Consider the following 27,851-nt stretch of genomic DNA (forward strand, 5'->3'; position numbering starts at 1 on the left):
TGGCAGGGTTTCTTTGAAGAGGAGGAGAGTAAAGAGTTCATCTACAAAGAACCGAAGCTGACGGGACTGTCAGAAATCTCCCAGCGTTTGCTCAAGCTCTACTCAGACAAATTTGGTGCCGACAATGTGAAGATGATCCAGGATTCTAATAAGGTTCTTGATTCTTGGTGCATTTTATCACGTCACTGGTCTGTGTAGGTAACCGGACAAAATGTTGCAGGTCAACCCCAAGGACCTGGACCCAAAGTTTGCCTACATCCAGGTGACCTACGTGGTGCCCTACTTTGATGAGAAGGAGCAGCAGGAGAAAATGACCGATTTCGAGGGGCATCACAACATCAACCGCTTCGTGTTCGAGACGCCGTTCACCCTGTCGGGGAAGAAACACGGAGACGTGGAGGAGCAGTGCAAGAGGCGCACCATACTGACAAGTAGGTGTCATATTTCTGTGGTCACACACACCAGCAGAGAGCTTCTCCGACATCTTGAGGATTATTTTGGTCCATTTTTAGCGAGTTCCAGCTTCCCCTACTTGAAGAAGCGCATCCAGGTGGTGGAGCAGCAGAGCACGGAAATGAACCCCATCGAGGTCGCCATCGACGAGATGTCCCGCAAAGTGTCTGAGCTCAACCAGCTGTGCAACATGGAGGAGGTGGACATGATCCGGCTGCAGCTGAAACTGCAGGGCAGCGTCAGCGTCAAGGTAGGAGGGGCTCAACGGCGCGAACCATCGCAGGGAAATTGGAGTTGTCTCAACTGTGTCCCGTGTTACAGGTGAATGCAGGGCCCATGGCTTATGCAAGGGCCTTTTTAGAAGAGAAGAATGCCAAAAAGTATCCAGATAACCAGGTCAAGCTGCTTAAGGAGATTTTCAGGTACGAATGCAAAATTAGTGGTGTTAGTTTGACCTTGACCTTTTGGCCTCTAGACGGTCGATTGCAGCAGTCAGAAAGTGATGTAAAAATGAAAGGATGGACATTCCCCTTGTTGGAAAAGAAAATCATATATATTGCATGTGCGCCCCCTGCAGGCAGTTTGCAGAAGCCTGTGGTCAGGCTCTGAACGTGAACGAGCGTCTGATCAAAGAGGACCAGCTGGAGTACCAGGAGGAGATGAGGGCGCACTACCGCGACATGCTGACCGAGCTGTCAGGCGTCATGAACGAACAGGTGTGGCAACCAGGCAACCGCTGGCATTAATTAAGATGGACAATGGGTGTCCTCATCCTCCCATATAAGCACTGCTACTGCTGCTGAAGGGCTGAGCCACTATTCACCCCCCCACAGAGGGTCATTTGTCATTTTTTATTAATTAAGTGATGCTTATAAAAACACAAAATTACTCTATTAAAGGTAAATGAATCTATCATCAGAAGCTGAATAAATATGTAATGTTTTATCGGCGTATGGGGGTTCATTCTGCAGCCCACCACAAGGGGGTGATTGAGATTCTTCAAAGAATAAATGTAGATCTTCATTCTCCTTTTGTCGTCATTTGTTGTTGGCAAACTTCACCTGTTCTGCACCCTGCTTGTTTGCTTCCATCTTCTTCATTTGAAACTCTTCCTCTCATTTCAGCTTCACACCAGTCTTGTCGCCGCCAGTTCTTCATCTCTGTCTAACAGCTCTCTGTCCACTCTTTCTAAGACCGGTATGTCATGTGATCGCGTCACCGCAGAGACATACCACGTGACTGTCGCTGTCTTTGCTCTTCTTCAGAACTTTGTCAAGTTTTCTGGGTTTTTCTTCTCACCTTTCTGCAGATCCCTCACACAAGACAGCCAGGAACGGAGCGACACAGCGCCTACTGAACGGCCAGTAACCTCTCCAGAATTGGCCGCTTCTTGGAGTCCTAGTTGGTTTGAAGCTCAGAGTGGGTGCTTTGTTTCTGTCTGTGGTGGATCTGTGTCTGGTGATAAGTTTAGAGAAAACAAGGACAGAAGTGTGTAGAACGTGCTCGTGCTAGTCCGTCGTCCTGAAAACGTTCCCTATCTGCAGTAGAGGCCAGACTGCTGGACTGTTAGCTTCTGTGTGTTTCCGTCTCCCGGATCCCTTGAAAGGACAACGAGAGCATTCTGATCCACGCCCGCGTTCGCCCACAACGCACGCGACACACGCCTTCTTTCCGACGACCCCGCCCCCTTTTTAGAGATCAGTGACCTTACTGAGCTCGAGGTGCGTTCGGCTCTTTCCGTACGTTTTTAAGCGCAGTTTTGACACCAGTAGTATCATCAATGTGGGAAGTAAATGGAATTCCTGAGAAGCGTTGAACACACCTCCAGCTCCTGTTTGAATGTAGAGCAGCTCCTCATTGCTTCTTTGTACCCTCGGTAACATCCGACACAAATATCAGCCTGCCAATTTTCAAACGGAAACGGAAAAAAAAACTATGTTTTATAACATTTTTATGATTGACAATGCATTGTTACTGTTACTATTCCATGTACTGAATTTGTAAATAAGAACTATTAATATTTAAAATGCTTGAAATGTTTCTTTTTTATAAAATATACAGTCTATAAATATTTGTTTAGCTGACTTTGAACAAAAACAAGTAAAGCTAAAGTTTTATGTATAACATTTAAATAAAATCTCATTTATGTGCAAAACTGTCTTTCTCAGCATGTTTCTAAACTAGCAATGCTACAACTTTATGTCTATTCAGCAGAATTCTAGTCTTTCAGCTCCTTAGTCCTGTTTTATTGATCAGAACAGGCATCAAGATTTCTGACTTCACAACCTTGAATTAACTGCAATATTCTCTGGTCTAATCACCCAGTGGGAAATCACAAGTCTGCTCGCTTTAACATATCAGAACAAGGTCAACATCTGGGCTGTTTGTTCAGGTGTGATGGAGCCCAGAGAGCCTCACCTTCACTGTTTTTTCCCTCTGGACGAAGGTGCTCTGCAGCCACATGAAGCTACCTGGAGTGAATCAAATGAATTGTTTCTATATGTCAGTATCATGTGATTTAATTAGGTTTACTTAACTGGCTAAACTTTTTTTTAACTGTACAATATAGTTTATTCAGGTGCAATGACAAGAAAGTACATTATTATTTAATTCTAGATTTTTGCAGTAGTTATGTACATAACGCATACATAACTGCATCGTGTGAGAAGGCCTTGATGTAAGCACGCGGGCTTCCAGACAAGTGATATGGCTTTAACTGAAAGTGAAAATGTGCTGGCCAGCAGTGTTCTGTGGCATCTGGTGTCACTTATTCCCAGTGCTTGGGTATAATTACTGACCACGCAGAGGGACGCCGACAGAACTGGTCTTTATTTATTGATGCTAAGCTTCGGGTTGTGGTACAGAACATGGAAAGAGACAAACGGAGAGCCGCTGAGGTGCTTTTACTCCTCCGACATGTTCCCCTCTGTCTGCTCCCCCTCCCCCTGGGCCAAACACCTGAGGGACAGCTGATTTAGTTTCACTGCCCTCCTGCATCACCCTTGCAGACGACCCCCCTCCCCTCTCCTCCCCTCTGCGGCCTGTTTGTGAGAGACTGATTGGGTTTCTCTTCAGAACCGAGTGTCTGTTTGGCCTCTGCCAGGTCAGGTTCATCTGAGCCTCCAGCTTCATTCTCTTTCAGGTCACAGATGATTTAAAAAGCCTCCAAACTTTACCTGCCATTGTTAGAAGAGGAAACAATGAGCTCCTCTGATTCAACTGCGAAAGCCTTTAATTATTTGTAACTTCCTGTTTTGTATGCAACCATTCATCAGTCCTCTGGTGAATAATCATGACAAGACTTTGCATTTAGATGTAATTTCGGCCAAAAGATTTTAATGTTATGTTCTATGTGGAATAAGATAACCTCACATCTGGGCCACAAGGCCATATCACAGTCTTTTCTTCTGCGTTCTGAAATACAGTAGAAAAAAAAAGGTTAATCTTTCCAATGAATTCTGAAAGATGTTTGCAATTCAAGCGTGTAATTCATTAATTCATTTCAATATGTGGTGTTCTGGACTCTATTGTAGTTATTGTTGTGGGCATGAAAAGATTTGGGATCTTTGCATGTTGTGGTAAACCAGGCTCAGGTGCACATCTCGTTTCCGACCCCTGCTTAGTTTTCCTGAAACTGGACTCTGGCTGCTACTTAATAAAACATCCTCTGCGCCGTTCGACGACCAGAGGCGCGCAAGAGGCGAAAGGCGACGCAATCTCCCCGCCGAGCGCCGAGATCCCGGGCTGAGATTGAAGGAAGGAGCTCAAACACCCACCGGGAGCGGCATGTTGAAGCCTCGGAATCTCGGCGACGAGCCTCTGCTGCGCGACAGTCCGCAGGTGTTCGGGAAGCCCTGGTTCTGGCAGCGCTGCAGCGGCGCCGTGGACAGCAGCCGCGGCCTGGCGTGCGTCATCATGGAGATGCGCGACGAGATAAAAAAGCTGGAGGCGGAAAACCGGCAGCTGAGGGCGGATTGTCATCAGCTGTCATCCGGGGATGACCCCGGAGAGGCAGAGCAGCAGCCGGAGGAAAACCCGCACCTGAGGCGCAACGTGTCTGCGCCCGTCCTGAAGGGTCAAAATCAAGGTAGAAGAGCGTGCTGGTTCCTCCAGAGGAGTTTATCATGCTCGTGTGAGATCCTACAGGATTATTGCTTCACAGTTTTGCTCATAAAGATAGAATGATTTGGTTTTTAAACCCATGTCTCTTTTTATTCATCACCTTTGACCGGACCGATGGTACCCTCTGTGTCTTCAGTGAGACAAGCGTTGATGTTATTTCACAGAGACAACCATCATGACCGTCCGAAGATACTCCGCAAACTGCAGCCTGGCTGGCGTGAGCGAGAGGGAGCGGGAGCGAGGGCCTGACCGAGATCGGCGATGCACAACCTCAGGCTGGAGAAGACTGGAACAAGAGATCCATCTGCAGGACAACATGTACAGCAACCCCACCTCTGGAGAGGAGGATCTGGTCCCCAGCAGATGCTCCCTGCAGGAATATATGCACAAAAACAGGTCAGGCTATATCAAATAATACGCTTGGATACAGATAACTGGTGTTTACTCACTCCCCACTGTAGTTCTGTAGTTATGTTCCCTGTCTCTTTGGTATTTCAGAGCCAAGGTGAAGACGGTCACCTTCCTTCTACCTGTGGACGACATTTACACCAACAGGCCCGTTCTCAGCAAAGACCAGAACGGGTCCAGAATCACAGAGCTGGCCTCTATCAGTGAGACCGACTCTTGAGCGAAGCGAGCCAGAACTTTTTGCATTCAGGAACTAAAATACAAAGCGGGACAGCGCCTCCAGTCAGGTCACCAGACCAGTTTTATCACACCGTGACCACAGAGGCACGAGACTCTGGTTACAGGTGTGGTTTTCATTAGGGCCACGGAGATCCAGGAACGTTCTCGGCAGTGAGGATCAGATGTCTGGGCTCTGAGTGGTGTGGTTTCTGGAACAGCTCTTTTATAGATGACTGCGGTCACTGACTCAGACTTTGTGTAAACAGAACCTCGTTTTTTATTCACCTCTGTTTCTTCCGGCTGTGTGCATATCATTAAGCTGTAAACACAGCATTGTGCCCACTTTCACATATATGCACCTGTGTAAATACAACAGAATCGGTTTGCCCTAAAACAAATCAGCTTTAAGCTATTTGCTATGATAAACAGTATTATTACAGATTCATGTTGTTATCTATTCTTTCTTTTTCCTTTATGTAATACAATAATTCAGGGTTTTATGTGTTTCACATTCACGTTTCTAATAATGTGTTGGTTTTAGCTAATTTTAGCAATGGATTAAAGGGACAGCACACGTACATTTATTGCATGTTTAAGGCAACATCTAACCCTTATGTACACATTTATTTACCCAGAAGTGAAGACAGATAGGATGATGCATGCAAAGGCTAGTTGGCTATCTTGCTAAGAGGAGTGCTAAATGGTTCACACAAATGTTTGACAATTAAGCTCAGAGAAGCACGCAGAGGCGGCTGTGGGTGTCCTGGTGAGCAGTTTCAGCTGCAGCTCTGCTCATTTGTCCCACACCACTACTCTCTGTCTCCATAAGGGCTGAGCAGGGCCGTGGTTCGCTGGGGTTATCGTGGTACTTCATCGGGATCAAGTGTGCGTCATCCTTGTGTTGCATCTGAGAGCCTGTAGAACAGTTACAAAACAAGTGACATTAAAATGTTAAGAGTCATTTAGAATTATGTGCTCAGACCTGATCGATCGTCCTGGCAACCAGTAAGACCCATAATCTGCTGCTCGGTGGCTCCTAGGTTCCTCTCCAGGAAGTATGTGCTCATTGTGCCTTTCCCCTTCACCTCAATCTCTCCACGCTTCTGGATAAGGTAGCTTTTATCCTTCAAAGCTCTACAAAACACAAAGAGGCACAAGCCTGTCCTGCAACGAATGTGCGTTTACACGTGAATATCCAGAGCCCTGCGTGCGCACTCACTGGTAGACCGTTGGGCTCAGGTGGATTCGCTCGGGGAGGCTGTGACTCTCCATACGTGACGCTGTGTTGACCGTGTCTCCGAACAGACAGTATCGGGGCATCTTCTCCCCAACCACACCTGCCAGGACTGGACCGCTGTGGAGACCCACGCGGATCTAAGCAATACAGGTATTGATCAGTCAGGGATGCCTAAACCCAGTCCTTGAGGGGTACAAGCCAGGTTTTTTGTCCTGCCAGGCAGAAAACCAAGGCAAGAGGGAACCCAGTTGAAAGAGTTTCCTCCCTGGTAGGTCAGAAAACCTGGTTGGATGACAACCCTTGAGGTCTGGGCTTAGACACCCCTGGAGGGTGCAGAAAAATCAATAAATACAATGAATCTGTATTTTTTGCATGGTATCAGCCCCTAATTTCTGAGATAATGCATGTGCGAATATGCTTAGTGAAATTCTGCCACTGCACGTTTCCATATTCAATCCCTGTACCTGAATGGGTCCTCCTGTCACAGGGTTAATAACCTCCCTGGAAGCCACGATCATACCCAGAGCAAAGTTGGCCACCCTCTCGGCGTGGCTGGAGACAGGTATGGGCACCCCACCCACCACCATATATGCATCACCTATTGTCTCCACCTGGAAAAACACCATGAATGCCATCACAGATTGCAGAATTAAACTTAAACCTCGGCTCCGGTTCTTAGTTAGGTTGTTACGAGTCTGTTTGTACCTTGTAGACATTGTGAACAGTGGTGAGCCGGTCGAATCTGAGGTACATGGAGTTCAGCATCTGGACAATCTGCAGGGGTTCGCACATGGCGCAGATGTTCGTGAAGGTCACCACATCACTGAACAGGATGGTGCACTCTTGGAATTCTCCTGCAGGAGGAAAGCAGGCATGTAATCCCTGCAGCACACGCAGGCAGCGTTCACGTCTCTTTAACCTGCTTCCACTGCTTTTCCCTCCTTCAGCTCGTTGGCCACGTGTTTGGGAAGCATGGCGTACAGCAAGTTCTCCGTCTTCCTCTTCTCCTCCTCTAGCCGCAGAGACAGCAGGTGCAGCTCCTCTTTCTTCCTCTCCAGCTGGTTGGACAGCTCCATCTCAGCCAGGCGCTGGTGGTTGAGCAGGATGAGGTCGCGGGTGACGTCATGCGGCGCGATATCTGAGATGTGCATGTCCCTTTCCTCCAGTTCCCTGAGGCTCCTCAGCAGCGGAGAAGCTTGATAGAGCATCCGGTCCAACATGGGCATCCAGATCATCTGACCTGAGAGGGGCAAATACGACAATCCTCATGTCTGCCTGTTATTAAATTGATTTTGGTCTCTACCTCGAAGCTGCAGCATGGGCCGGTCTCTCCACACTCTGGGCATCATCTCCCTGTGTGCCTGCAGGACAAAGTGGCTGTTGATGAACTTCCTGATGCTGGTGATGTTGAAGGTGACTTCTGGATGCACAATGCTGAAGTACTGGTCCAGATGGATGCTCATAGTTTGGAGTCCTGGTACGATCCTCTGGAGGTTCACACCCGCCTGGTGCACCACTAGCTGCCTCACACACACACACACACACACACACACACACACACACACACACACACACACACACACATTGTACTTAACCCTTAAACAGTCCTTTGAACATGTGAGGACCGGCCAAAATGCCCAACTTCACAAAGATGACCTCACTTTGCTAGTAGAATGAGAATATTGATGCTCAATGTTAACAACTACAGGCACACACACATGGGATCACTCCAATTGTGCCCATGCTTGTAACTCACACATGAGTTCCTCTAAACTGCTGTACCTGCTCATCAAAGACTATGTGGAAAGGGAAAGCATTGCAGAAAGTCTCCAAATCAACGTTGAGTGCTTCAGGGTAGACTGGCTGAAAGTCCCTCAGTAATTTACCTGTAAGACAAGAAGTTCAAGTACGGCTGCATCCAACACTTTTGTATAAATGACACAGCAAAGGAAGGTTTTCCTTCTTGATTCAAGCACGTTCAGCTCGGGCAGAACTCTACCTTTCCCAAGCTGAACCAGCCCTCGAATCACTTCCCAGTTACCTCTGCCTTTGCTGACGGTGGTCTTCTCTGGCTGAGCCGCCTGCAGATGCAGAGAGAACAGGGTTGACATTTCAGTGACCTCATTGTGACCTTCAGGTTTTGCCTTGACTGACTTCAGCATCGCGTCGAGCGACCGGAGAACGAGGGGTTTCGGTTATCGGACCCTTGCTGGCTCGAGCTCTCGGCTGCTCCGACACCAGGAAAACCACATGCTCCTTCTTCCCTGTCCTCTCCAGCTCCTCCAGCTGGTCGACCACCTCCATTGTTACATTGCTGTCAAAAAAATCTTTTGCAACAGCTGCAATAATACCTATAACAGTGATCAGAATTAGCAGCAAAATGATACCAAACTGTGAATAAAACAGGTATTTATGACAGAGGAAGTGTTTTGGAATACCAGGAACAATCTGGCAGAGGCCCCTGCGGTCTGAGTAATAGTGGAGAAGCAGCGCGCCATCGGGGTCCCTCTCCACCCGAAAGGATGGCGCGTTCATTTCCTGCACAGGCACAAAGACTGTAAAATGAATAAATGCAAAGAAACAAGGGAGAACCCCTCACCTTGTAAGAGAGGCTGAGGAAGCTGTGGAGGGCATCCAGATTCTCAGTGAATTCACACAGGTTTCCTCCCAGAGTGCGCAGCATGTGATCATAACCGGAGCTTTTGCAGAACTTAAAGAAATATTCCCCAAACTGCCTCAGGACCACCTGCGGCTCCACACCTGAGAAAATTGAACCGGAGCAGAAAAAAAGCATTTTATTATTTCTATTTTATACTCTAAAACTGAGCAAAGTTTTCTGTTTCTTTACCTAAAAGCTTACAGGCGTCTGCGACCAGCTGCATGGTGATATCATCTTCATACACCTCGTATGTGAGGAAACTGTCCTGAACCCCGGCTTCCTCCCTGCAGGGGTTTGGAGGAACCTACAAAGTTCATGGTTTTGCATTGACAACGGGGAAAAAGAGATGTGAGGAACCTCACCTGAGCTTCAGCCAGGTCTCCTCTCCAAACGTTTCCACCACCATGGACTTCAAGCAGGTGTTGATGAATCCGTACTGTACAGAGCGAACACGTTCACGCCAAAATCATGTCTGTGTAATTGTGAAAAAGGGTCCTGAGATAATGAATTGAATAGGACGGCTAGGTAGAGTACCATATCTGCAGGGTGGCAATGAGATCTTTCCAGCTGATTCGTGTCAGGTCTCCATCACATCATTGTCTGAGTAAATCCAGAGAAAAAGCTGCCTCCATCATTCTGTCCTTAAAAAAGATCATTTTATCCATATACTACAACATGACAGCCACCGGAGGTTCAAGTGAACCCATTCAGAAGCCCAGGGGTGCCGTCCTGCAGATGAATCTGGACCCCAGTTAGCCACAATTACCCAGAAAAAAGCCAGAGAGAAGCCAAAACTAAACCTTCACCTGACAACAAATCTGCCCGAATGAAGCGCTCCTGCTCCCTGCAAATGTGAGAAAAGAGGAGTCCAACATGCTGGAGCAAGTCCGGTCCACGGAGGCTGCACTGTCCAGCCCAGAGGAGCTCGCCATCAACACCTCAGCGCTGCACGTGGAGCTCAGGTACACTCCTGAGATCATCACCAATTCACTTTCATCTGTTTTTGATATTGGAGCTGATTAATGGACGACCAATAAGCATTATGGTATATTTATTTCACCTTGGAGAAATGACCAATTTTGTTCCATTCAAGATGAGCTCGAACATAAAAAGATTTGCTGCAAAATAAACTCTGTAATGAGGCTAATTGTGGATTACTAAAGATAATTTGATGAACAGACAAAAAAAATTGAATTTAAATAATCAAAAGAGAAATGGAGGATTCATTTATACATAAATTTATAATTTCAGCAAAATTAGACAAAAACATAAACTGCAGGTGTAAACAAAAATGCTGTAATCTTTTTGAGAAATAATTGTACAAAAAACACGGGCTGCAGTATTTAGTCAATTTGACCACATAAAAGTGCTTTTTAATGTGTTGAAACACCGTCAGCCCAGTCAAAGCGCAGAAATGGGTTTGTAGACCAAAGACTTTAACCAGATTTTTTCAGGATCAAAACTGTGGACAGCTGTAACCATCTTAGAGCCTAAAAATTGCTTTTGTATGATTCAAGTTCAACCAGGAGGAGAAAAAAAATCCCATTTAAAAAATACTCATCATAAAACTGTCAACTGTAGTAAAACTATTACGCCCCCTGCTGGTACAACATCAAAATAAAGATAAAAAATTTAAACGTTACCAAGTTTCTTTAAAAATTTAATAAATATAATACAGCCAGTCTCATTCCTGAACACCTAAAAGAAAACTTTTTTAATTGTTGAAACTAACAACTTTTCGGTTTAAACAAACAAAGAAGACGAGTCAATCATGCTGCACTGATGTGCTGCTGGGTTCAGGTCTGTAACGACATCCGTAAAGCCTTCATGTCCCTCAGCAACTCCAGGTTTCTCTTGCTTTTCTCCCCTGGTTTGCCTCCAACCGCTCCAGCAGAGCGCCCCCTAGTGGGCATTGAAGAATTCACCCTGGAACAGGCTTCCTTTCTGAACTTCTTCATCTAGAAAGTAGCCACAGAATTAAGCTTTCATTGAGTGTGTGTGTGTGTGTGTGTAAACTGAGCTGCATATTTTTAAAAATCCCACCTGTGTGACGTGTGTGTACAGTTTGCTGATTTGCTCTCCCTTGTGTTCCATCTTAACCAGCAGCCTCTCCTGCTCCCTCTGAACTCCTCTCCTCTCCTCTTCCGAAACGCTGGCCTCCTGCTGTCTCATCAACTCGTCCTGCTCCCTGCGGACGCAGACAAACTGTAACGCGGCGCAGAGCAGCACCTCCCATCAAACGTCTGCTGCGGCCGCACTCACAGGCTCATGAGCCGCATCTCCTCCTGTAGCGCTCGCAGCAGCTCTGACAGTTCCTCCTCACCGGCGGCTGATGGGGAGGAGGGAGAGGGGGCGTCCGAACGCTTGTGGCTTCCCGTTTCCTGGTTCTTCGCTTCGGTGGAGAGCACGCGGCGGTTGCAGAGGTGGGGCTGGTGTCTCTTCAGGAGGGACAACACCGACTGGACGTTCGCTCGCACCGAGTGGCTACAGCCTGCAGACTGGGAAGAAAGAGGAAGATTCCGATTCAGGTCCTTTATTGTCCCACACGGGGAAATTTACAGTGCAACAACAGAGCACGCAGAGAAAAATAAGATAAAAAGAGCATCAAATAAATGAACACGCACTGCTGATAGTGCTGTGTAAATTATCCAGAGCTAAACCTTTGTTTCACTTTTCATCTATAAGTTTTGGGTAATTTTTATGTGGCTGCCTGTTACCGTTCCTGCCACAAACGGAACGTCTCTGAGGCTCAGCCTGTAGTGCGGCTCGGTGCGGGACGAGCGCTCAGGTAAAGGTTTCTAGAAAGAGGAAAGCAACATATTTGGTAAATTCTACAAGTCACGCTAACGACTGTAGCTGTCTGGTGGGTTTTTTTGCATATAAATTTAAGGGATAGGAGTTTTTACCACTGGATGGGGCTTCTCTTTGGATCGTCTCCTGGCCAGGTGGGGGGACACTGACTGCAGCAGTATCCTGTTGGCCTCTAAGTCTGACTGCAGCTGTCACATCACACAAAATGGCTACAATTAGTCTGAAGAATTTATGAGCAGCAAGAAAACTCATCTAACTCCTTTAAAATAAATAGCATTGGCTTAATGAGGCAAAGTCACCTGACTTGTCTTATCCTGAACCAGCTTCCTCTGGTGCTCCTCCTCCTGCAGCTTCATCTCCAGCTGCCGAATCTTCATCTGCCAGATTCAGACACAGACACCAAATCAATAATCTGACTGTAACAATACTAAGTGTGACAACTGGATTCAAGAGCATTTCAATGAATGCCACTTAAAATCAAGTTTTAAAATGAGCTGTTAGCATGCTATTCTTCCTAACACTATATGCTGGATTTCCTGTACGAGGAGGATAAGGACCAGGCCAATAATAACCCATTTAATTCTGAAGGTCCATGCATCAAAGATTGTAACTGATAACTGTAACTTTCAGATTAGGGACAATCCCTCATGAATGCATTAATGCGCGGACTCTCCACTCAGACTTCATCTACAGGCAATCTTAGAGAACTCCTCTACCTCGTTGTAGCTCTGCGTGCGCGTCAGCCGATGATAATCCTGCTCCAGCCTCTTCACCTTCTCTGACTGAGCGGGCTCAGGCACCACTTTAGACTGTCCATCAGCTGCCTTGGTTGTCTCCTTGGAGCCCTAATGGAAAACAATTAACACTGCTTGATACAATTCTCTTACACAAGATTACATGAAAAAAAATTGATTATAGTGCTTTGTCTTTATTTAAGAGTTCTTTTTTAACATGCACATATTCTTCTCTGAACACCAACACAAGCGCACTTTCTTTACAAGTGAAAACTCAATCCGATTCTTTTACACATCCATTCATATGTTTGCCTAAATCTTGAGGAACATTCGCATCTTTTGTTTTGATTGTACAGAAAAGTGTCAGCATGCAGCACCACAGGCACTAGCATTAACCTGACTGGCCAGGAGCCTCCTCGTGACGTCCAGCTGCCGCTCCAGCTTCGCACAGCGAGACTCTGCAGCCGCCAGGTTGGTGATCAACACTGTGGATGAGGATGCACCATATCAAGACTCAATGCTAACAATGATTCCAGCACATAGCCTATTACTCGCACATGCACCTTGATTGCAGTTGGGCCAACCACTTGTCTCTTGTTCCATGTCTGTTGGATCATTCAGGGGTGTCTGTGTGACTTTGTCACTCTGCAGGTGTGCGTGTGATACGTCTCTCCTTATGCTATGCAAATTAAGCTCTGCCTGCCATTTTTCCCGCTCCAGTCTCCTGATTTTCTCCTGGAGGTTCCTCAGTGCAGACAGGATCGCTGCAGATGCACAAGGAGTGCACGTGAGAGATCATGCACAATAATGGGACGTGTAACGTGATACAATATCAGCTTTTTGGCGGTGGGTGAAATTAGAGACAGGAATGTAGTGTAGCGTCAGGTTGCACATGTAACCACGGTGACCTGCAACACCTGACTGGAAATGGTGCAAACGCACAAAAGTCGAAGTTACCTTCACTGCTGGTTTCTGGGATTGCCGTGCTCGGTGACGATGAGCGACAGGGGTGGTGTGTGCGCGTCTCGGGTGTATGATGCACCAATGTGTGGATTAAGGGACGATGAACAGGATACTCTTTGTATGATGAATGGCTGTCAGGTACTGTTGCTCTGGCTGCAGCTGGACAGTGCCCCTGCAGAAATAAGAAATGAGTTACGGTACATCAATAATTACTCACCAGTGTTGGATAAGGTTTAAAGCACATTATCAGATCAAAAAGTAAACTGCATATGAACGGATCTGTTCGTGCTCAAACCTTATTTTTTAAGTTATAGCAGCTGCTGTTAACATTTCACAAAGTCGTGTGAACTGCGGATGTTACAAACAAACGAGGTGTTGCATCATTTTAAAATATATTAAGCGAAGAATGCTAAATTAAGTTTTTACCCTTTCCCGCTTAGCGTCAGCAGTGTGTGTTTTTGACAGGGTCTCCATTAAAATGTAGCCAATCCAGACTGTCTCGCTCGTGCAAAATAACCAGGAAGTCAAAGGCAGTTAACGTGCTCAAATTAAGGAAATCAAATGCCTATTTGACCCGAACTATAAAGTATAAATAACAATTTTGCTCGCGAAGCACCTTTTAGGAGTTGGTGCTCATGGGGTTGTGAAAGGGAACATATCGCTGAAAGGAACAGTTTCTGTGCGATTGATACGAGTACCGGTGTTGCCCGTGAGCCAGTCTCCGCATCCATGAACAGAAACAATGTATGACCGGCGTACCCTTGTATTCAAAACGAACACTCTTTGTTACTTTGCGGAAATGTAGTTTTATACATTAGAGTTTATTTGGAGAATGACCTGTTAAAAACTACATTAACTACCATGCATCCGAAGGGGGTGGGAAAAGGGCTGCAAGACTTGCCGGGATTTTAGCAAGAAGTTGCCAAGTTGTAGGTGGGTTAATACAAACTGGTTATTCACGTAGCTAAAAAATAAGGACACAATAAACGGTATATATTTAGCATTTTACAAATTATTTGCAAGTTAGTCTCAAACAGGAGTTTAACACTGTGTTTTCGGTCACGCTGATATGCGCAATAATAAGCTAAGGGCCCGCTATATTTTTCTATTCAGTCACATGTTGCTGTTACCTACTACCTCTGTATAAAATGATAATTACTGCTAATTCATGTTCCATAAAATTGTCACGCTCTCTTAAAATAATGGTGTAAATCCTCTACAGGTTAGACTTTAAATGACGACCTGTGAAGTGTAAACAACTTTTACTTTCCCTTCGTCACCATGTCCTCGGAGAACACGCTGTGAGTTGTTTTTTTTTAAGGATTTGGATGTTTCCTGATTATTCTTTATCAATAAAAAATAGAGTGATCATTCACTGAATAATAATATATTTACATCCAACTGATACTAATATATCAAGCACCTGATGTAAGAGTTACAGTATATCTTTGACTATTTTAGGGATGATGAGGATACTTTCAAGATCCTCATTTCTACAGACATCCACCTTGGTTACTTGGAGAAAGATGCCATCCGCGGCAATGACTCATACAACACACTAAATGAGATCCTGAACTGTGCCAAGATCAATCAAGTACATGCCATGTAATTCACATTTAAATGAGAATCAAGGAAATAGTTCACATCTCAATGCCACATTTTCCTTTTTCTTTTCCAGGTCGATTTCATCTTGCTGGGCGGCGATTTGTTTCACGACAACAAACCGACACGACGGTGCCTCCACAGCTGCATCACCATGCTCAGGAAATACTGCATGGGAGACTCACCCATTCATTTCAACATTCTGAGTGATCAGACTGTCAACTTTAACACCACCAAGTCAGTTCTGCTCGCTTTTCTTAGTCAAATCTATAAATGTCACATTTGTGAACATATTCAATTTACTGTTTTGCAGGTTCCCCTGGGTTAATTATCAGGACGAGAACCTGAATATATCGATTCCAGTGTTCAGCATACATGGTAACCATGATGACCCAACTGGGGTGAGTTTTCTCTATGAGAAAAAGATGCTTGTTGCACGACCAAAGATGTAAACAAGCATGCATCCGTTTTCTGCCAGGCTGAAGGTTTATGTGCTTTGGATCTGCTGAGTGCTTCTGGACTTGTGAATCACTTCGGTCACTCCCATTCAGTGGAGAGGATCGAGATTAGTCCCATCCTCCTGCAGAAAGGCAGCACCAAGCTAGCTTTGTATGGGCTGGGTGAGTGTGTGTTGACTTTAGTTTGCGCAGTTTTAGAATAAATGCAGAATTAGAAGGAATTATGTCTTTTTTAAACTATAAAATGTGTGTGTTTAGGCTCCATCCCAGATGAGCGCTTGTACAGGATGTTTGTCAACAACCAGGTAACGATGCTTCGCCCCAAAGAAGACCAAGATGAATGGTTTAACCTCTTCGCCATCCATCAGAACCGGTGCGTGTTTCCATTTGAATGTTTCCAGGAATACCACAATATTATAAATACATAGAATGGAGAGGCTCTTTGTTCGTCTACTTGTAGTGAAACCATAATATTGTTTATAAAATAATCTATTTTAGTTTGATTAATATTTTCTGCATTTCCTGACAACTCTACATCCTGTTACAATGTTATGAACTCTGTTTTTCCAGAAGTAAACATGGACCAACTAACTACATCCCTGAGCAGTTCCTGGATGATTTCCTGGACTTGGTGGTGTGGGGTCATGAACACGAGTGTCTGATCACACCAACCAGAAACGAGCAGCAGCTCTTTTATGTGACCCAGCCTGGCAGTTCTGTAGCCACCTCCCTGTCTCCCGGTGAAGCCACCAAGAAGTACGTAGCGACACGGTCTGAGTATCTCTTAGCACTCTGAGGGTGTTTGTAGCTAAATTGTTTGTACTTTCAGGCACATCGGGCTGCTGAGGGTCAAAGGTCGTAGGATGAATCTTGAAAAAATCCCCCTAAAGACCGTGCGACAGTTCTTCATACAGGACGTGGTGCTGGCTGACTACGAAGACGCCTTCATGCCAGAAACACCGCAGGTCATGAAGAAAGTGGAGAACTTGTGTTATGCAAAGGTTAGGTTTCAAACTAACGTCAGAACCACTCAGCAAGTATCTTCTCTGCTCTTTGTCCACCTCAAATGCTCTTCCTCTCATTCTGTAGGTCGCCGAGATGTTAGAAGACGCAGAGAGAGAACGACTCGGGTGTCCGCTCACCCCAGAGAAGCCTCTAATCCGCCTGAGGGTGAGCTGGTCATGTTTGCCTCCTCAATCAAAATGTTGAATTAACAAGCGCACGTAAGCGTAGCTTTTGGTTTTCTACAGGTGGACTACAGCGGCGGCTTCGAGACATTCAACACATCTCGCTTCAGCCAGAAATTTGTGGACCAAGTGGCAAACCCCAAAGACATCATTCACTTCCTGAGGAGGCGCGAGAAGAAGGAAGACATCAAAGGTCGGCTCAAATGTGCCACTGTGGATGAGCAGCTGGCGTGGAGTACTGATGCAAAAATCACATTCTGGTCTTTCAGATGAGGTGCACGTGGATTACAATAAAGTGATGAAAAGCGCTGCGGTGGAGGGGCTGAGGGTGGAGGACCTGGTTAAACAGTACTTTGAGGCAGCCGAGAAGGTACAGCAGGCACCCCGCCTTCGCCGTCAAGCACGTGTTGCGCGTCTTTTACAGTTTTATCCGTGTCCCTGCAGACGGTGCAGCTGTCCCTGCTGACCGAGCAGGGCATGGGGAAGGCCCTCCGGGAGTTCGTAGACAAAGATGAGAAGGATGCGATTGAGGAGCTGATCACTTACCAGTTGGAGAAAACGCAGCGCCACCTCCAGGCCAGAGGGGTGATCACGGAGCAGGATATAGATGCAGAGGTATCCTACTGGACAGGAGTTCACACAGGAGGCTAATGTAGACTGATTTTATATTATGAATTGTGTTGCTTTCAGATCCAGAAATTCAGAGACTCTAAAAAGAATACAACAGAAGAAGAGAAGGAAATTAAGGAAGTAAGCAATTAGTTTCAATATTATACACCTATTTGTGGTGAATTTAACTAGTCTGCTAAGTGGCAGAGATGTTTACATTATCACAGCTGTGCCAATTAGAACAATTGTATGTCCCGTCTCTCACTCAGGCGATGGCCAGAGCCAGACTTCACCGACTGGAACGTGGGGAAACCTCTGGAGGCCTGGACGGTCCCGCGTTTGAAGACATTGCTATGGACTCTGATGAAGACACGGTGCCAGTTTCTTCCCCAGCACGAGGCAGAGGGCGGGGCCGAGGTGGTCGGGGAAGGGGTAGAGGTCAGTTTGCAACAGTGACTGTTCCAGTCAGGACATTTGGTAATTGTTTGACCACAGCGTTTGATGCATGTGCCCATGGGTGTAATTAAAATTATTCGAATCTGATTTGAAATGAATTGCAACAGTTTTATGCAGCAATTTTTATTAATCCGTGTTGTTGAGGAAACGACCAATTTTACATTTGCAGTTCTGTCAAATTCCAGCAGAGGGAGGTAAAACAGCTCAGTTGTATTCATGTTATACCTTTTCTCTGTGTAAATTTGGCAGTGTCGGTGTTTCTCATATCAGTTGTTTTAGTTATACTTCACACAGCAAATCAGCTGAGTTTACACGCATTGACCACTTCAGGTGCAGCTGCATCTGACCCAAAACCAGCCAGTCGGGGCCGGTCCAAGAAAGCCTCCGCGCCGAGCCAAAGCACAAGTATCCTCCAAGGTGCGGTGAGATGGTGCTAAATTCCTTTTTTCACATACTTGCAGATGAAATAGAAACAAAACCGAACATGGCAGAAGAGTTGTCAGATGATTATTGTGATGGTCTTAAATAAACACCTTTCACTATGTCATTTGTATATTTTGGTCTAACTATCTTCAGTCTTTTACTTTTGGACTTATCAAATCTTTGTGTCCTTTAGCATTTCAGGCTACGACAAAAAAATCCTCTCGAAAGGGAGTAACAGCTTCTTATGCAGAGGACAGTGTGAGTCACTTAGACACACGTGGACAGCAAACATGGACAGTCCTCCTTCTTTTTAGTATTAAGGATTCTCTCTCCATCTCCAGGTGACCATCGATGACTCTGATGATGACATTCCTGTCATGAAAGCTTCCCGTCCACCTACAAAGTATGTTTGTGTCCACCTACAGCGTCGCCAAGTTCAACAGGAGTAAAAATAGGAATACTCGGGCTCATATATGTTCAGAGAGCATCATCCTGATAACAGTTCTCTCGTGTTTCTCGCAGATCATCAACAATATCATCATTCTTCGGCAAATGCAGCTCTCAGAGCCAGAGTCAGTCCAAAGGCATCGCATTCGATGACAGTGATGAAGACAACGATGGGGTATAAGAAAATGCAAGTAACTCCGGTTAATACGTTAACTTCTCTCACTGAAACACAGCCTTTGCCCCTCTGATACAGCACAATCCATTCAAAGGCCCCAGCCGGAGATAACACGAAAACGGTGAAAGAACGGAAGATGTTGGTTATGGAACACATGAATGCCTCAAAGAGATAAAATGATATGATGCTGATGCAAATGTTGGTAATAATGACTGCATCGGGGACGGGAAGGAGTGATTTTTTTTTTTATATTTCTCTGATGTTCAGAAAGGAATAAATAAAGGATTTGGTTGTTTTTATGGGGGATCTTAAACTATGGAGCTTGGTTCCTACTCTGCCATTAAGGTTTTTGTCAGTCACTGGTTAAACTGGTTTAGCCGTTTTAGCAGATGTCAGTTGTGCAAACAGAACTTGTTTTCTGTATGTGCCGTTTAGTTTTTACATTTACTGAGAAGCACATTGAATGTAGAATCAAGAGGAATAAACCTGCTTTAGTTCTTTAAATAACAGGCATTAAAGCCTCAGCTTAATGAGGTTCTTATATTAATAATTCAACCCACAGTTCACAGTTTGGTGTCCAAAAAACCCTTTAAAGTATATTTCAACTAAAAATGGATAATCAAAATATATTTATGAGATCTCTGATGTTACACCGGAACTCAACTGTTCCAGGAAGCAGCAGAGTGTTATTTCCCCTTTATTCTTGACGTTGAAGCTCTACATGTCACTACAAATTTAGCAAAAGGACATTCCGGCTGAGCCTCCCAGCTGTGGGCCAGAGAGGGTGTGGCAGCCGGAGGGCTACAACACTTGAACTGCAACAGATCCAGTATCGGCAAAGGCGCTAACTGGCAAGGAAATGAGACAAATGAAAGAAGGCTGTCTTTGTATTTACAAAATATGTTACAAAACACCATATTTACAATCAAACGTTAGCAGTCACTGTTACGTTCAAACCCTAAACAAAGCTTAAAAGTAATAACTCCAATTATCTATAATATCCTGTGATGTCAACTATTGTTAAATTCTATTGTAATTCATAACAGATGTGTTTTACTGTTGATCGTCATTTTGAACATACAAGAAAAAACTGTCTTCAAATATCATGAAAGCGTGCAAAGTTACATGTTTACCCCATCTTTAAATTTCAGGAAATGGCATCATTTATTACATCAGCACTCCGAACGTGCATGGAAAACATTCAAACTAATCAGTGCGTGGACTCAAAAAACCACCACATTTCACATAAAGTGCGGAAGTAGATTACCTTGTGCTCCTCAAATAGAATGGCATCCTTTTTTACAGTGTTTTGGACAGCTAACCTGAGGTTTGTGGGCTAATTATCACCTTTATTAGCAAAATGGAATCTCTTATTTTACAAATTAACCCAAAGGCTGCGCGACCACCAGCAGACGACGCAGCATTGAAACAAACTGGCCAGGGACAAAAGGAGCTAATAATGAGCCAGGCTGACACTTTACATAAATGTCCCCAAGAAATGGCACCTGAGTGAGTGTGTGTGTGTGGGGGGAGGCAATCACTTCTGTGTTTGACTGTGTCTAGTGTTCATCTTCATCTGTGCAGAAACCAAAACGTCTGAAGGGTCATTTTTAACCCAAATGTGTTCCGGTTCCTTGTTTAGTTCCATCTCGGAGAGGCTGCTTGTCTCAGGCGGGAAGCTCATGGATTTTTCTGGAGAGGCAGCACCAAAACGTATTTTAGAATACGATCATAGTCACTGACTTGCGCCTGTTTTTTGCGAAAGTGTTTCTGTACCTCCATGACGGTATGAATCCAGTTGAGCATTTCTTCCACGCTGCAGTAGACGCCCGGTCGTCTCTCTCTGGCGCAGCCGACCCCCCAGCTCACCACTCCAACCAGATGCCACTGAGAAGATTTAAAGTGCACCAAAGGGCCCCCACTATCCCCCTACAAAAGAACGACCGGTTTTAATCGCGACTAGGTTTTATTATGTGATTTTACCAAGAAGATCTTTGGCACCTGGCAGGCGTCCACTCCCCCCTGGAGGAAACCAGCACAGATCATCCGTGGCGTGATGAAGTGGCCATACATGGCGGGGCTGGAACATTTAGCCTGGTCCACCAGAGGGACCGAGGCTTTCTGGAGTGAAGGAGAAACCTTACCTGGTGACAGAGAGGCAGCGTTTCGGTTACAGCGGTGATGTGTGTGTGTGTGTTTTTGTGTGTAAGATCGGGAAGATTCCTCACCATTTTCCTCCAGGTAACCCCAACCAGTCACAACCATGCTGGATCCGGCAGGAAGCCCGAAGGCTTTAGGGGACATGCACACCGGCCTGTGACTCGCTGAAGCACAGGGACAGCTGATTTATAGAAAGATTCTTTTCTTGTGGGGATTCCGTTAAAGAACGTGTTGTTCTGTAATTACACCCCTAGCGGGCAGATGCAATGAACGCCCTTTATGTGTTCTAATGGGTGTTGAGATCTCTTACCCCCCACTGTAATGGGACTGCTGAGTCTCATCAGTGCGATGTCATAGTCGTTTCGCTCTGGGTCATATTCTCCATTTAATATGATCCTGTCCACATAGGAGCCCCCCAGTGTGCCCATGTAGGTCCGGCCCGATACCACTCTCCAACGAGACAGCTCCTTCTTGCTGCTGCAGGGGCAAGAGGAGGAGAGAAAAGCGGATCTGTGAGCAAGAACGATGGACTGGAATTCACTGGAACCTCTGTGTGGATCTACTCTGACCCGGCGAAGCAGTGTGCAGCCGTGATGACCCAGCGCGGCGACACCAATGAGCCTCCACACACGTGCTGCCCCCCCTGCTGCAGGCTGACCTGCCAGGGCCAGTCCTCGACGGCGGCATCTGTGCCCCCCACGATGCGGTCTTGAGAGCCCACCTGCCCACAGTCTGCCACACAGAAACAACTTCTTAAAATCGCATTTCTTCTGGATCCAACAGATCTGAAGGAGTACAGTGAACCCCCGGGACTAATGTAACTCACCAGAACAGGACAGGGACACGACTGACCCGGAACTGCACTGGCTTCTGTTGGAAAAAAGACTTCAAGTATCACACCCGTAAGATCACACCTGTAAAATCAATGTGATTGTAGAAGTGTGAGGGGCAGCAGACAGTCGCATCCATGTTAGCCTGAACATAAATAAAGGCATTTAAGGCAACAGTGTGTCTTTGCACATAAACTGTGTATATCTGTGGCCTTTCTATTCTACGAGGAGTTGTGTCAGTCTTCCTTACCGGTCTATGGTGGCCTGGTGTATTGGTGTGGAGGTCAACTCATTCCTGATGGCTGTGAATGGCCCCATCTTCAGGGACTGTATCAAATCCCCCACCGGGACTGTGGAGCTTCTGGGTTTACTGTGGACGGACAAAAAAATGATTTGAAACTGGTTCTGAGACTGATCTTTTCTGAGTTCTCAGTCGGGACGTGAACTGACTACGTGTATCCCAGCTTTTTGCACGCCGCCTCCGTGTGCTGCTGCTTCCAACCATCGCTGCAGACACTCCTCCAGCCAGAGCCGGGACTGTAGACCTGCAGGACATGGCGCGCCGACATGAGGCGCACTGGAGGGGGCAAAAAGAGGAGTCATTTTTCTTTTGGACGCCCGCTTTTGTGCCTGTGCTGACAAAGAGAGCTCAGTCTTTACCTGGAAAGGTTGTGTTGACCGTCAAGCTCGTCAAGCATGTGATTTCATCCTCTCCTTCCGCGCAGTCGTCCTTCCCGTCGCAGGCCTGCTCCAACGGTATGAACCTCACTGAACGCTTGCAGAAGAAATACTTGCTGTCGATCAGCTGCTTGACTGTGGTGAAAAGAGAGGGGGCGGTACACTTTAGAGCCACATCAGGAAATGGTGACACCTATGAGGAGGAACGGCGACTCACTGAAGAAGGCCGCGGTAGCGAGGATGGCCAGTAACACCACCACTGTGAAGATGGTGAGCACCACTCGTTTTCTCTTGGCTGACTTTTCTTTCTCGGTCTTCGGAGCCCTCATTGGCCTTCTGTGGCGGCCCGGTTTTGGAACCACTAGCACAAAGGGGGCACAGCAGCATTAGCGTATGACTTCATTAGTTAATGACTGATATAAGACCAATGGTTAGATTACCTGGCCGCCTGGGGTTTAATGGTTTTGTGCTGTCCTCAGGTAGGTTGATGACCGTCTGTGGGGAAAAAAATCTAGATAAGATTGGTGGAGGCATCTAAATACAAGTGTATCTGAGGTGTCCCAAAGCATTCAATTTTTCCCTTGAGTCCAGCACACTGTTTGACCAAAACCATGTGGAGGGTTTCAAAGAAAATAACCAGCTGTAATCTCTCCAATAACATGTTTATTTCTTTTTTTTAGGATTTTAGCTGTGCTGTTAGAGTTCCAGGACCAGTTCCCACCTGACCTTTGAGGAAGGTGTAAAATATATAAAATATGACACCTGTTGCCTTTTCCTCCTACAGTGTCACACCACTGTTAATGGTTAATTGAGAGTCAGTCCAAAAACACGACTAAGCAGAATCGAGAATGCCTTATTTCTGCTTTTGAGCACCAGAAAACCCCGCTCATTTGCATGTTGAACTCAGTGTCATCATTTTTTCAACTTAAGGAAGTTTCTTCGAAAGAAGATTTTGAATTTGTATCACAGTTTCATGACCGTGGTTATCACTCAAAGAGGTTCTCTTCATGTGTTTTTTACTTGTGCAAAGAATGGCATGCTTAGAACAAGTTCTAGAAACAGAATACACACAGTGCACAATTGCTTGGCATGTGTGAATCAATTGTACGTTTCATACCTGCGATTTAATGGATGGAACCAATGTCATTAAATGCTATAAAAAGTAAAATAAACTTGCACTATACATTTAAAAAAAAAAAAAAAAGGCTAAATAAAGATGAGTCAAAAGAAAATCATCAAACGCTAGAAATAGAAAAAGAGGAAGTTGATTTCAATCATGTAGCTGAGTGGAAACACGCAGGAGGACGTTGTTTGCATCACTGGTCTCATGATTGGTATCGGCTGTTGACCTGAGTGGGAGGAGTAGTTCAAAACCTGCCACTTTATGACACCGCAGTGACCAATCAGGCTGGAGCGCGTGGCCAGTTAATGCAGCTCTACTGGGAGCTGTTCCAGCTCCTGCAAATGAACCAATAAAGTAACTGGGTTTCTCTGACTCATAAAAGCCTTGACATGGCGACACCTTTGTTCTGTGGAGGTGTTCCACCTGCTAGCGCAGGAGTCGGATTATGTTCTCGTCGGCTGAAAATCCCCATCAGATATGATATGTGAGACATACTGGTTTATCAAAGGCTCAGATCTAAACCCATGTTCCTTACAGACGTGTTTATGCGGTCTATAGATTCTCCACTGCACCACTGAAACTTCCATAACTGATAAATTTCTATGAAGATTAGTCAATGTTTTGAAAACTATATTTTAGGGAATCCATGAGTCATAACGACTGTTTGTAAAATATATGAATTTGAATTAAGCCTTCTGTTTCCTAGAATTAGTTTCTGCAGACAACCCATTGTTTGTGGAACACTTTTCGGCCTCGGGACCTGTGTGTGTGTGTGTGTGTGTGTGGTTGTGTGGAAGCTTTCATGTGGCAGATTGCTCAGCCGGTCCAAAAACCTGAAGTTTCTGACATCACGTAACACTTTCATGACTTATTGCCCATTCTGTTTTTGCTCATTGTGTTTCCTCTTACTGGTGAGAACCTCAGATAAGACTTCTTAAAATAAAGTTTATGACATGCATGGAACAAAGAGCGTCCAGGTACACTGACTGTGCTCCAGTTTCAGAATACTCTCAACACACTCTGGGAACGTCTTTGAGTCCATCTCAGAAACTGGTTAAGCCTGACTAAAGTAAACACAGTTTACCTGCACGCCTTTGTTTCAAGGATATGACGCTCATATTTAAATGATCCTTCACTCCCATGCAAATCCCCTGGCCTGAACGCTGATTCCATTGATTTTCCCCCACTTGAACTCACCCACATGTTGTTGGAGTTGTTTTCCCTGTTGAGGCCCAGACGCAGCTCATCCGACTTTGTCCTCTCCCCCCCGTGCCGGAGGTGGGACTCCCGCACAACACTGTCTGTGGTTCTGTCCGCCAAAACTCTTCCCTTCACCTTCCCAGTCTGTCCACCGGCTGAAAACTACAAAAACTGGTTTGATTCTCTCTCTCTCCCCCTGGACCGGCTGTGTAACCGAATCCGTCCTGAAGGGTGTCTGACCTGCCCCCTCTTCGAAAACCCCGGGCCTGTAATGAAGAGCTGCTGTGTGGCACTTGCCCTGGTCTCCTGAACTGCTCACTCTTTTTTTTTTTTGAGCGACCAAGCCCTGCTGACAAAAAACAACAACCATTCCAGGCAGCTATGTTTTGAACCCTCCCCCCTCTCCTAATTTATTTGGTTTCTTTTTACCTGTGCACACTCCCTAGTTCTGTCCCTCCTCCTTCACATCCCTCCCACTCCAAACGTTTTTCAAAAGACATCCTCCCTCTCTCTCTCTCTCTCTCCCGCTCTCTCTTTCTCTCTCTTTTTTAGCCCCTATTTGTGTCCCTTCTGTTGCTTCTTTGCCTTACAAATCCAACCCAAACATACACCCACACCACCGTCCATCTGCTTAGATAAATAAATACTCTAATGTAGAAGTGAAGTGGAGTTTTCTGTGTTTTGTGTGTTCTTGTACTTGCTACATATGAGGTACGAAAATATACATTTTACCCAAAATGTGAGGACACACTGGGGAAGTGAGGCCATTTTGGCTAGTCCTCACAAATTTAAAGGACTGACGGAGGGTAAAGACATTGAATTAATATTGAGGTTAGGTTAAGGTTAGGGTCAGGGTTAGGGGTTAGACGGGAGGGTTATGGGCAGGGCAATGTATCATATCTCTGTTTTTGAGCATGTGTTTGTGTCAGTGAGTGAGCACTCGTGTGCAATAACTTGCCCCGAGGCTCAGGCTTGTCATTTTTTTTCCTTTACGCAGTGTTTTTACAGTCTAATTACAGTACAAGTCAGGCATTACCAGTTGGATTAATTGTTGTCTCACAGCACAACAAGCAACATGCAGCTGTTCTCTTAACCCCCCAGACGGTTTCAATGTGCTGCTAAATCTCTGCTTAATGCACCTACTAAGGAAAGTTGTGTGACTAGGGGTCAAGAGGGATGTCAGCGCCTCTTAAAATGAAGTGACTGCAATGGTTATGGGAGACTGAGCAACAAATATGGATGTAGTCAAAAGGAAAAGACAGGTTCAGGAGAAAGAATAATTGTTCAAACCATAAATAAAAAAGGTTACCTGGGTAGTTCTGCTTACCTCTGACCTTTCTACACCTTTAAAACCGTGTAAGCGTCATATGTAGTCATGCAACAATATACCAATAAGTTGAAATAAGTATATTTCAGATGATTTATGAGGAACAAAGTTGGTAGACAGAAACAGAACAAAAATGCTTCAGTTTAATTTCCTGCTGCTTAGAATAAGAAAACAACAGGACTATCCAAGAACTCAATCAAAGCATCAAAGCAAATCAATGCCTTTCTTACTCAACAAAAACAGCAAATAAAATGTCCAAGGTTTGTTCTAATCTATTTAATGGCTGGAAGTAATGTCTTGTGTGGGTCATTCTGAGTATTTTACTGTAGATACATATGAACGATTTAAGTTTAATGACCCTTTTAAAAGCGCACCACACAAAGTCCACGGACCAATGACCGTTTTACCTTGGTTTGACACACAGTCAATGATTTTGCCTTGCTGGGATTCATAAAAATCGATTTAGTTAAATAGTTCATTTTAGTGTGAACAAATGAAGAATATAAAGTGTAATCTCTGCTCTACTCAACTAAACTCTCAGGACAGCCAATTATCCTCTTTTTTTATTTACTCTAACGTAAAATATTTCCTTTAGCTCGAGGTCAGCGTGCAGTTAAAATGTTTACCCTGGTTGAACAGTGTCAGACAAATGAGATAAAGCATCTTAAAAAGCCCATAAATAAAAATATTCTAGTTAAGCTCAGCAAAGACTGAGTGCCAGACCTCCATTAGCCTTAATTTCCTTACCAACGGTGGCACTGTTTCCTTCCAAACTCATGCGTTTGCTCATTCATGGATGGGTTTTAGTTCAGATTAGTTATGTATAAGTGGATAACTCAGAGGATTTAATCATCTTAGAAACAGTTCAGAGTCAAATTTATTGTATAAATTCATGCAAAAACATATCCTGTCATATATTTTAGACACTTGTTTAGCTACAAGATTCACTCAAATGAAGCTAAGAGACAAACTTAATCCTCCTTCCACTTTAAAAAGACTCAACACATCCAGTTTTACATTTGAATACACACAATCGCTTTTAGGCAAAACCTTTATTTCAGAATGAAATATTATTGTTGAGCCATTAATTTGTTTTTCTTTATACAGGACTTGAATCTGAACCTGATCCCAATTCTAACCTCAACCTTAAAACCCACGACTTCCTCAAACAAACTTGAAGACCAAGATGAGTTGTGAGGACCAAAATGTATCTCACACACACACACACACACACACACACACACACACACACACACACACACACACACACACACACACACACACGCATAGTGCCCATCCTTACTTGTACAGAAGCTGTTGCTCTTCTTCACAACAGCCTCTGGAAGGTTGTGGAGTAGAAGGTCTGGCTTCTGCAGCCCCTGGAGAGCCTTTGGAGCTTCAGCAGGAAGGAGCCTTCAGACTTTGTTCACCTTTGTTCTCCACTTCCATGAAAAAATCCTCCCTCTTCCTGTCCCTTTATCTATCCCTCCCCTGCTCTCTCTGTCACGCAGGCAAACGCCACCCAAATTTATCAGCAAATCCATTACACAACATCTCCCCACCAGTAAAG

The 27,851-nt window shown here is 45.2% G+C and overlaps 6 protein-coding genes across 15 annotated transcripts in view; 3 read left to right on the forward strand and 3 right to left on the reverse strand.

Annotated features, from left to right (window-relative positions):
- The window catches only part of dock10 (dedicator of cytokinesis 10), a 37,919-nt gene extending 35,311 nt beyond the window's left edge, over positions 1-2,608 (forward strand). For 7 of the 8 annotated variants that reach the window (XM_029843509.1, XM_029843512.1, XM_029843513.1 and 4 more), the window contains 7 exons: positions 7-153; positions 221-431; positions 513-703; positions 775-875; positions 1,031-1,169; positions 1,578-1,650; positions 1,763-2,608. In XM_029843509.1, the coding sequence (XP_029699369.1) occupies positions 7-153; positions 221-431; positions 513-703; positions 775-875; positions 1,031-1,169; positions 1,578-1,650; positions 1,763-1,821 (921 nt within the window). In that variant the 3' untranslated portion in view covers positions 1,822-2,608. The remainder of the gene's footprint in view (positions 1-6; positions 154-220; positions 432-512; positions 704-774; positions 876-1,030; positions 1,170-1,577; positions 1,651-1,762) is intronic. The other variant, XM_029843511.1, reaches the window with a different exon arrangement.
- Positions 2,609-3,763: 1,155 nt separating this feature from the next.
- LOC115251405 (uncharacterized) lies at positions 3,764-5,923 on the forward strand. The gene is made up of 3 exons (XM_029843514.1): positions 3,764-4,540; positions 4,740-4,971; positions 5,074-5,923. Exons 1-3 carry the CDS (start codon positions 4,240-4,242, stop codon positions 5,201-5,203), a joined length of 663 nt encoding a protein of 220 aa, XP_029699374.1. The 5' UTR covers positions 3,764-4,239; the 3' UTR covers positions 5,204-5,923.
- LOC105417069 (guanylate cyclase soluble subunit beta-2-like) lies at positions 5,838-10,078 on the reverse strand. Its single transcript, XM_011608482.2, has 15 exons — positions 9,905-10,078; positions 9,461-9,534; positions 9,288-9,382; positions 9,039-9,199; positions 8,878-8,977; positions 8,584-8,790; positions 8,439-8,468; positions 8,222-8,325; positions 7,743-7,959; positions 7,359-7,679; positions 7,145-7,293; positions 6,904-7,050; positions 6,422-6,576; positions 6,185-6,336; positions 5,838-6,117 (listed from the first exon to the last, which is right to left on the reverse strand). Exons 1-15 carry the CDS (start codon positions 10,076-10,078, stop codon positions 5,933-5,935), a joined length of 2,271 nt encoding a protein of 756 aa, XP_011606784.2. The 3' UTR covers positions 5,838-5,932.
- Positions 10,079-10,137: 59 nt separating this feature from the next.
- On the reverse strand, positions 10,138-14,287 carry cep57 (centrosomal protein 57). The gene is made up of 11 exons (XM_011608410.2): positions 14,033-14,287; positions 13,601-13,778; positions 13,207-13,407; positions 13,040-13,128; positions 12,626-12,754; positions 12,209-12,286; positions 12,005-12,097; positions 11,816-11,896; positions 11,361-11,596; positions 11,142-11,286; positions 10,138-11,056 (listed from the first exon to the last, which is right to left on the reverse strand). Exons 1-11 carry the CDS (start codon positions 14,078-14,080, stop codon positions 10,895-10,897), a joined length of 1,440 nt encoding a protein of 479 aa, XP_011606712.2. The 5' UTR covers positions 14,081-14,287; the 3' UTR covers positions 10,138-10,894.
- Positions 14,288-14,464: 177 nt separating this feature from the next.
- mre11a (MRE11 homolog A, double strand break repair nuclease) lies at positions 14,465-19,937 on the forward strand. 2 transcript variants are annotated; one of them, XM_011608406.2, is made up of 20 exons: positions 14,465-14,539; positions 14,829-14,907; positions 15,068-15,200; positions 15,285-15,445; positions 15,522-15,609; positions 15,687-15,828; positions 15,925-16,039; positions 16,237-16,422; positions 16,496-16,667; positions 16,756-16,836; positions 16,917-17,046; positions 17,123-17,223; positions 17,298-17,468; positions 17,544-17,603; positions 17,732-17,900; positions 18,249-18,335; positions 18,535-18,599; positions 18,683-18,744; positions 18,864-18,963; positions 19,042-19,937. In XM_011608406.2, exons 2-20 carry the CDS (start codon positions 14,888-14,890, stop codon positions 19,072-19,074), a joined length of 2,076 nt encoding a protein of 691 aa, XP_011606708.2. In that variant the 5' UTR covers positions 14,465-14,539; positions 14,829-14,887; the 3' UTR covers positions 19,075-19,937. The 2 variants fall into 2 exon arrangements, with proteins under 2 accessions (XP_011606708.2, XP_003968494.3); XM_003968445.3 differs by having other exon boundaries at positions 14,488-14,595.
- tmprss4a (transmembrane serine protease 4a) lies at positions 19,833-27,846 on the reverse strand. Of its 2 annotated transcripts, none has more exons than XM_011608409.2 (13): positions 27,585-27,846; positions 23,072-23,126; positions 22,849-22,992; positions 22,614-22,766; positions 22,404-22,530; positions 22,204-22,323; positions 21,950-21,993; positions 21,693-21,855; positions 21,434-21,600; positions 21,192-21,287; positions 20,965-21,107; positions 20,740-20,892; positions 19,833-20,655 (listed from the first exon to the last, which is right to left on the reverse strand). In XM_011608409.2, the coding sequence occupies exons 3-13, from the start codon at positions 22,958-22,960 to the stop codon at positions 20,644-20,646; spliced, it is 1,290 nt and encodes a 429-aa protein (XP_011606711.1). In that variant the 5' UTR covers positions 22,961-22,992; positions 23,072-23,126; positions 27,585-27,846; the 3' UTR covers positions 19,833-20,643. The 2 variants fall into 2 exon arrangements, with proteins under 2 accessions (XP_011606711.1, XP_011606709.1); XM_011608407.2 differs by lacking the exon at positions 27,585-27,846 and adding an exon at positions 24,952-25,362.
- Positions 27,847-27,851: the final 5 nt, after the last annotated feature.

Source organism: Takifugu rubripes, chromosome 11 (genome assembly GCF_901000725.2).
Source record: "Takifugu rubripes chromosome 11, fTakRub1.2, whole genome shotgun sequence".
Lineage (NCBI taxonomy): Eukaryota > Metazoa > Chordata > Actinopteri > Tetraodontiformes > Tetraodontidae > Takifugu > Takifugu rubripes.

Bases quoted from the DNA above. Each gene is read 5' to 3' on its own strand.
- LOC115251405 (XM_029843514.1), top strand. From the start codon at position 4,240: ATGTTGAAGCCTCGGAATCTCGGCGACGAGCCTCTGCTGCGCGACAGT. The intron at 4,541-4,739 runs GTAGAAGAGCGT...GTTATTTCACAG, and splicing joins CCTGAAGGGTCAAAATCAAG to AGACAACCATCATGACCGTC. The intron at 4,972-5,073 runs GTCAGGCTATAT...TTGGTATTTCAG, and splicing joins GAATATATGCACAAAAACAG to AGCCAAGGTGAAGACGGTCA.
- LOC105417069 (XM_011608482.2), bottom strand. From the start codon at position 10,078: ATGATCTCAGGAGTGTACCTGAGCTCCACGTGCAGCGCTGAGGTGTTG. The intron at 7,680-7,742 runs GTAGAGACCAAA...TGCCCCTCTCAG, and splicing joins GCCCATGCTGCAGCTTCGAG to GTCAGATGATCTGGATGCCC. The intron at 7,051-7,144 runs GTACAAACAGAC...GTGTTTTTCCAG, and splicing joins CTGTTCACAATGTCTACAAG to GTGGAGACAATAGGTGATGC.
- cep57 (XM_011608410.2), bottom strand. From the start codon at position 14,080: ATGGAGACCCTGTCAAAAACACACACTGCTGACGCTAAGCGGGAAAGG. The intron at 12,098-12,208 runs GTGACTTTGCCT...GTGATGTGACAG, and splicing joins TTCAGGATAAGACAAGTCAG to CTGCAGTCAGACTTAGAGGC. The intron at 11,287-11,360 runs GTGAGTGCGGCC...CTGCGTCCGCAG, and splicing joins GAGATGCGGCTCATGAGCCT to GGAGCAGGACGAGTTGATGA.
- mre11a (XM_011608406.2), top strand. From the start codon at position 14,888: ATGTCCTCGGAGAACACGCT. The intron at 15,829-15,924 runs GTGAGTGTGTGT...GTGTGTGTTTAG, and splicing joins GCTAGCTTTGTATGGGCTGG to GCTCCATCCCAGATGAGCGC. The intron at 18,745-18,863 runs GTATGTTTGTGT...TGTTTCTCGCAG, and splicing joins GCTTCCCGTCCACCTACAAA to ATCATCAACAATATCATCAT.
- tmprss4a (XM_011608407.2), bottom strand. The intron at 22,767-22,848 runs GTGAGTCGCCGT...TTTTCACCACAG, and splicing joins CGCTACCGCGGCCTTCTTCA to TCAAGCAGCTGATCGACAGC. The intron at 20,893-20,964 runs GTGCCAAAGATC...GTTCTTTTGTAG, and splicing joins GGGGAGTGGACGCCTGCCAG to GGGGATAGTGGGGGCCCTTT.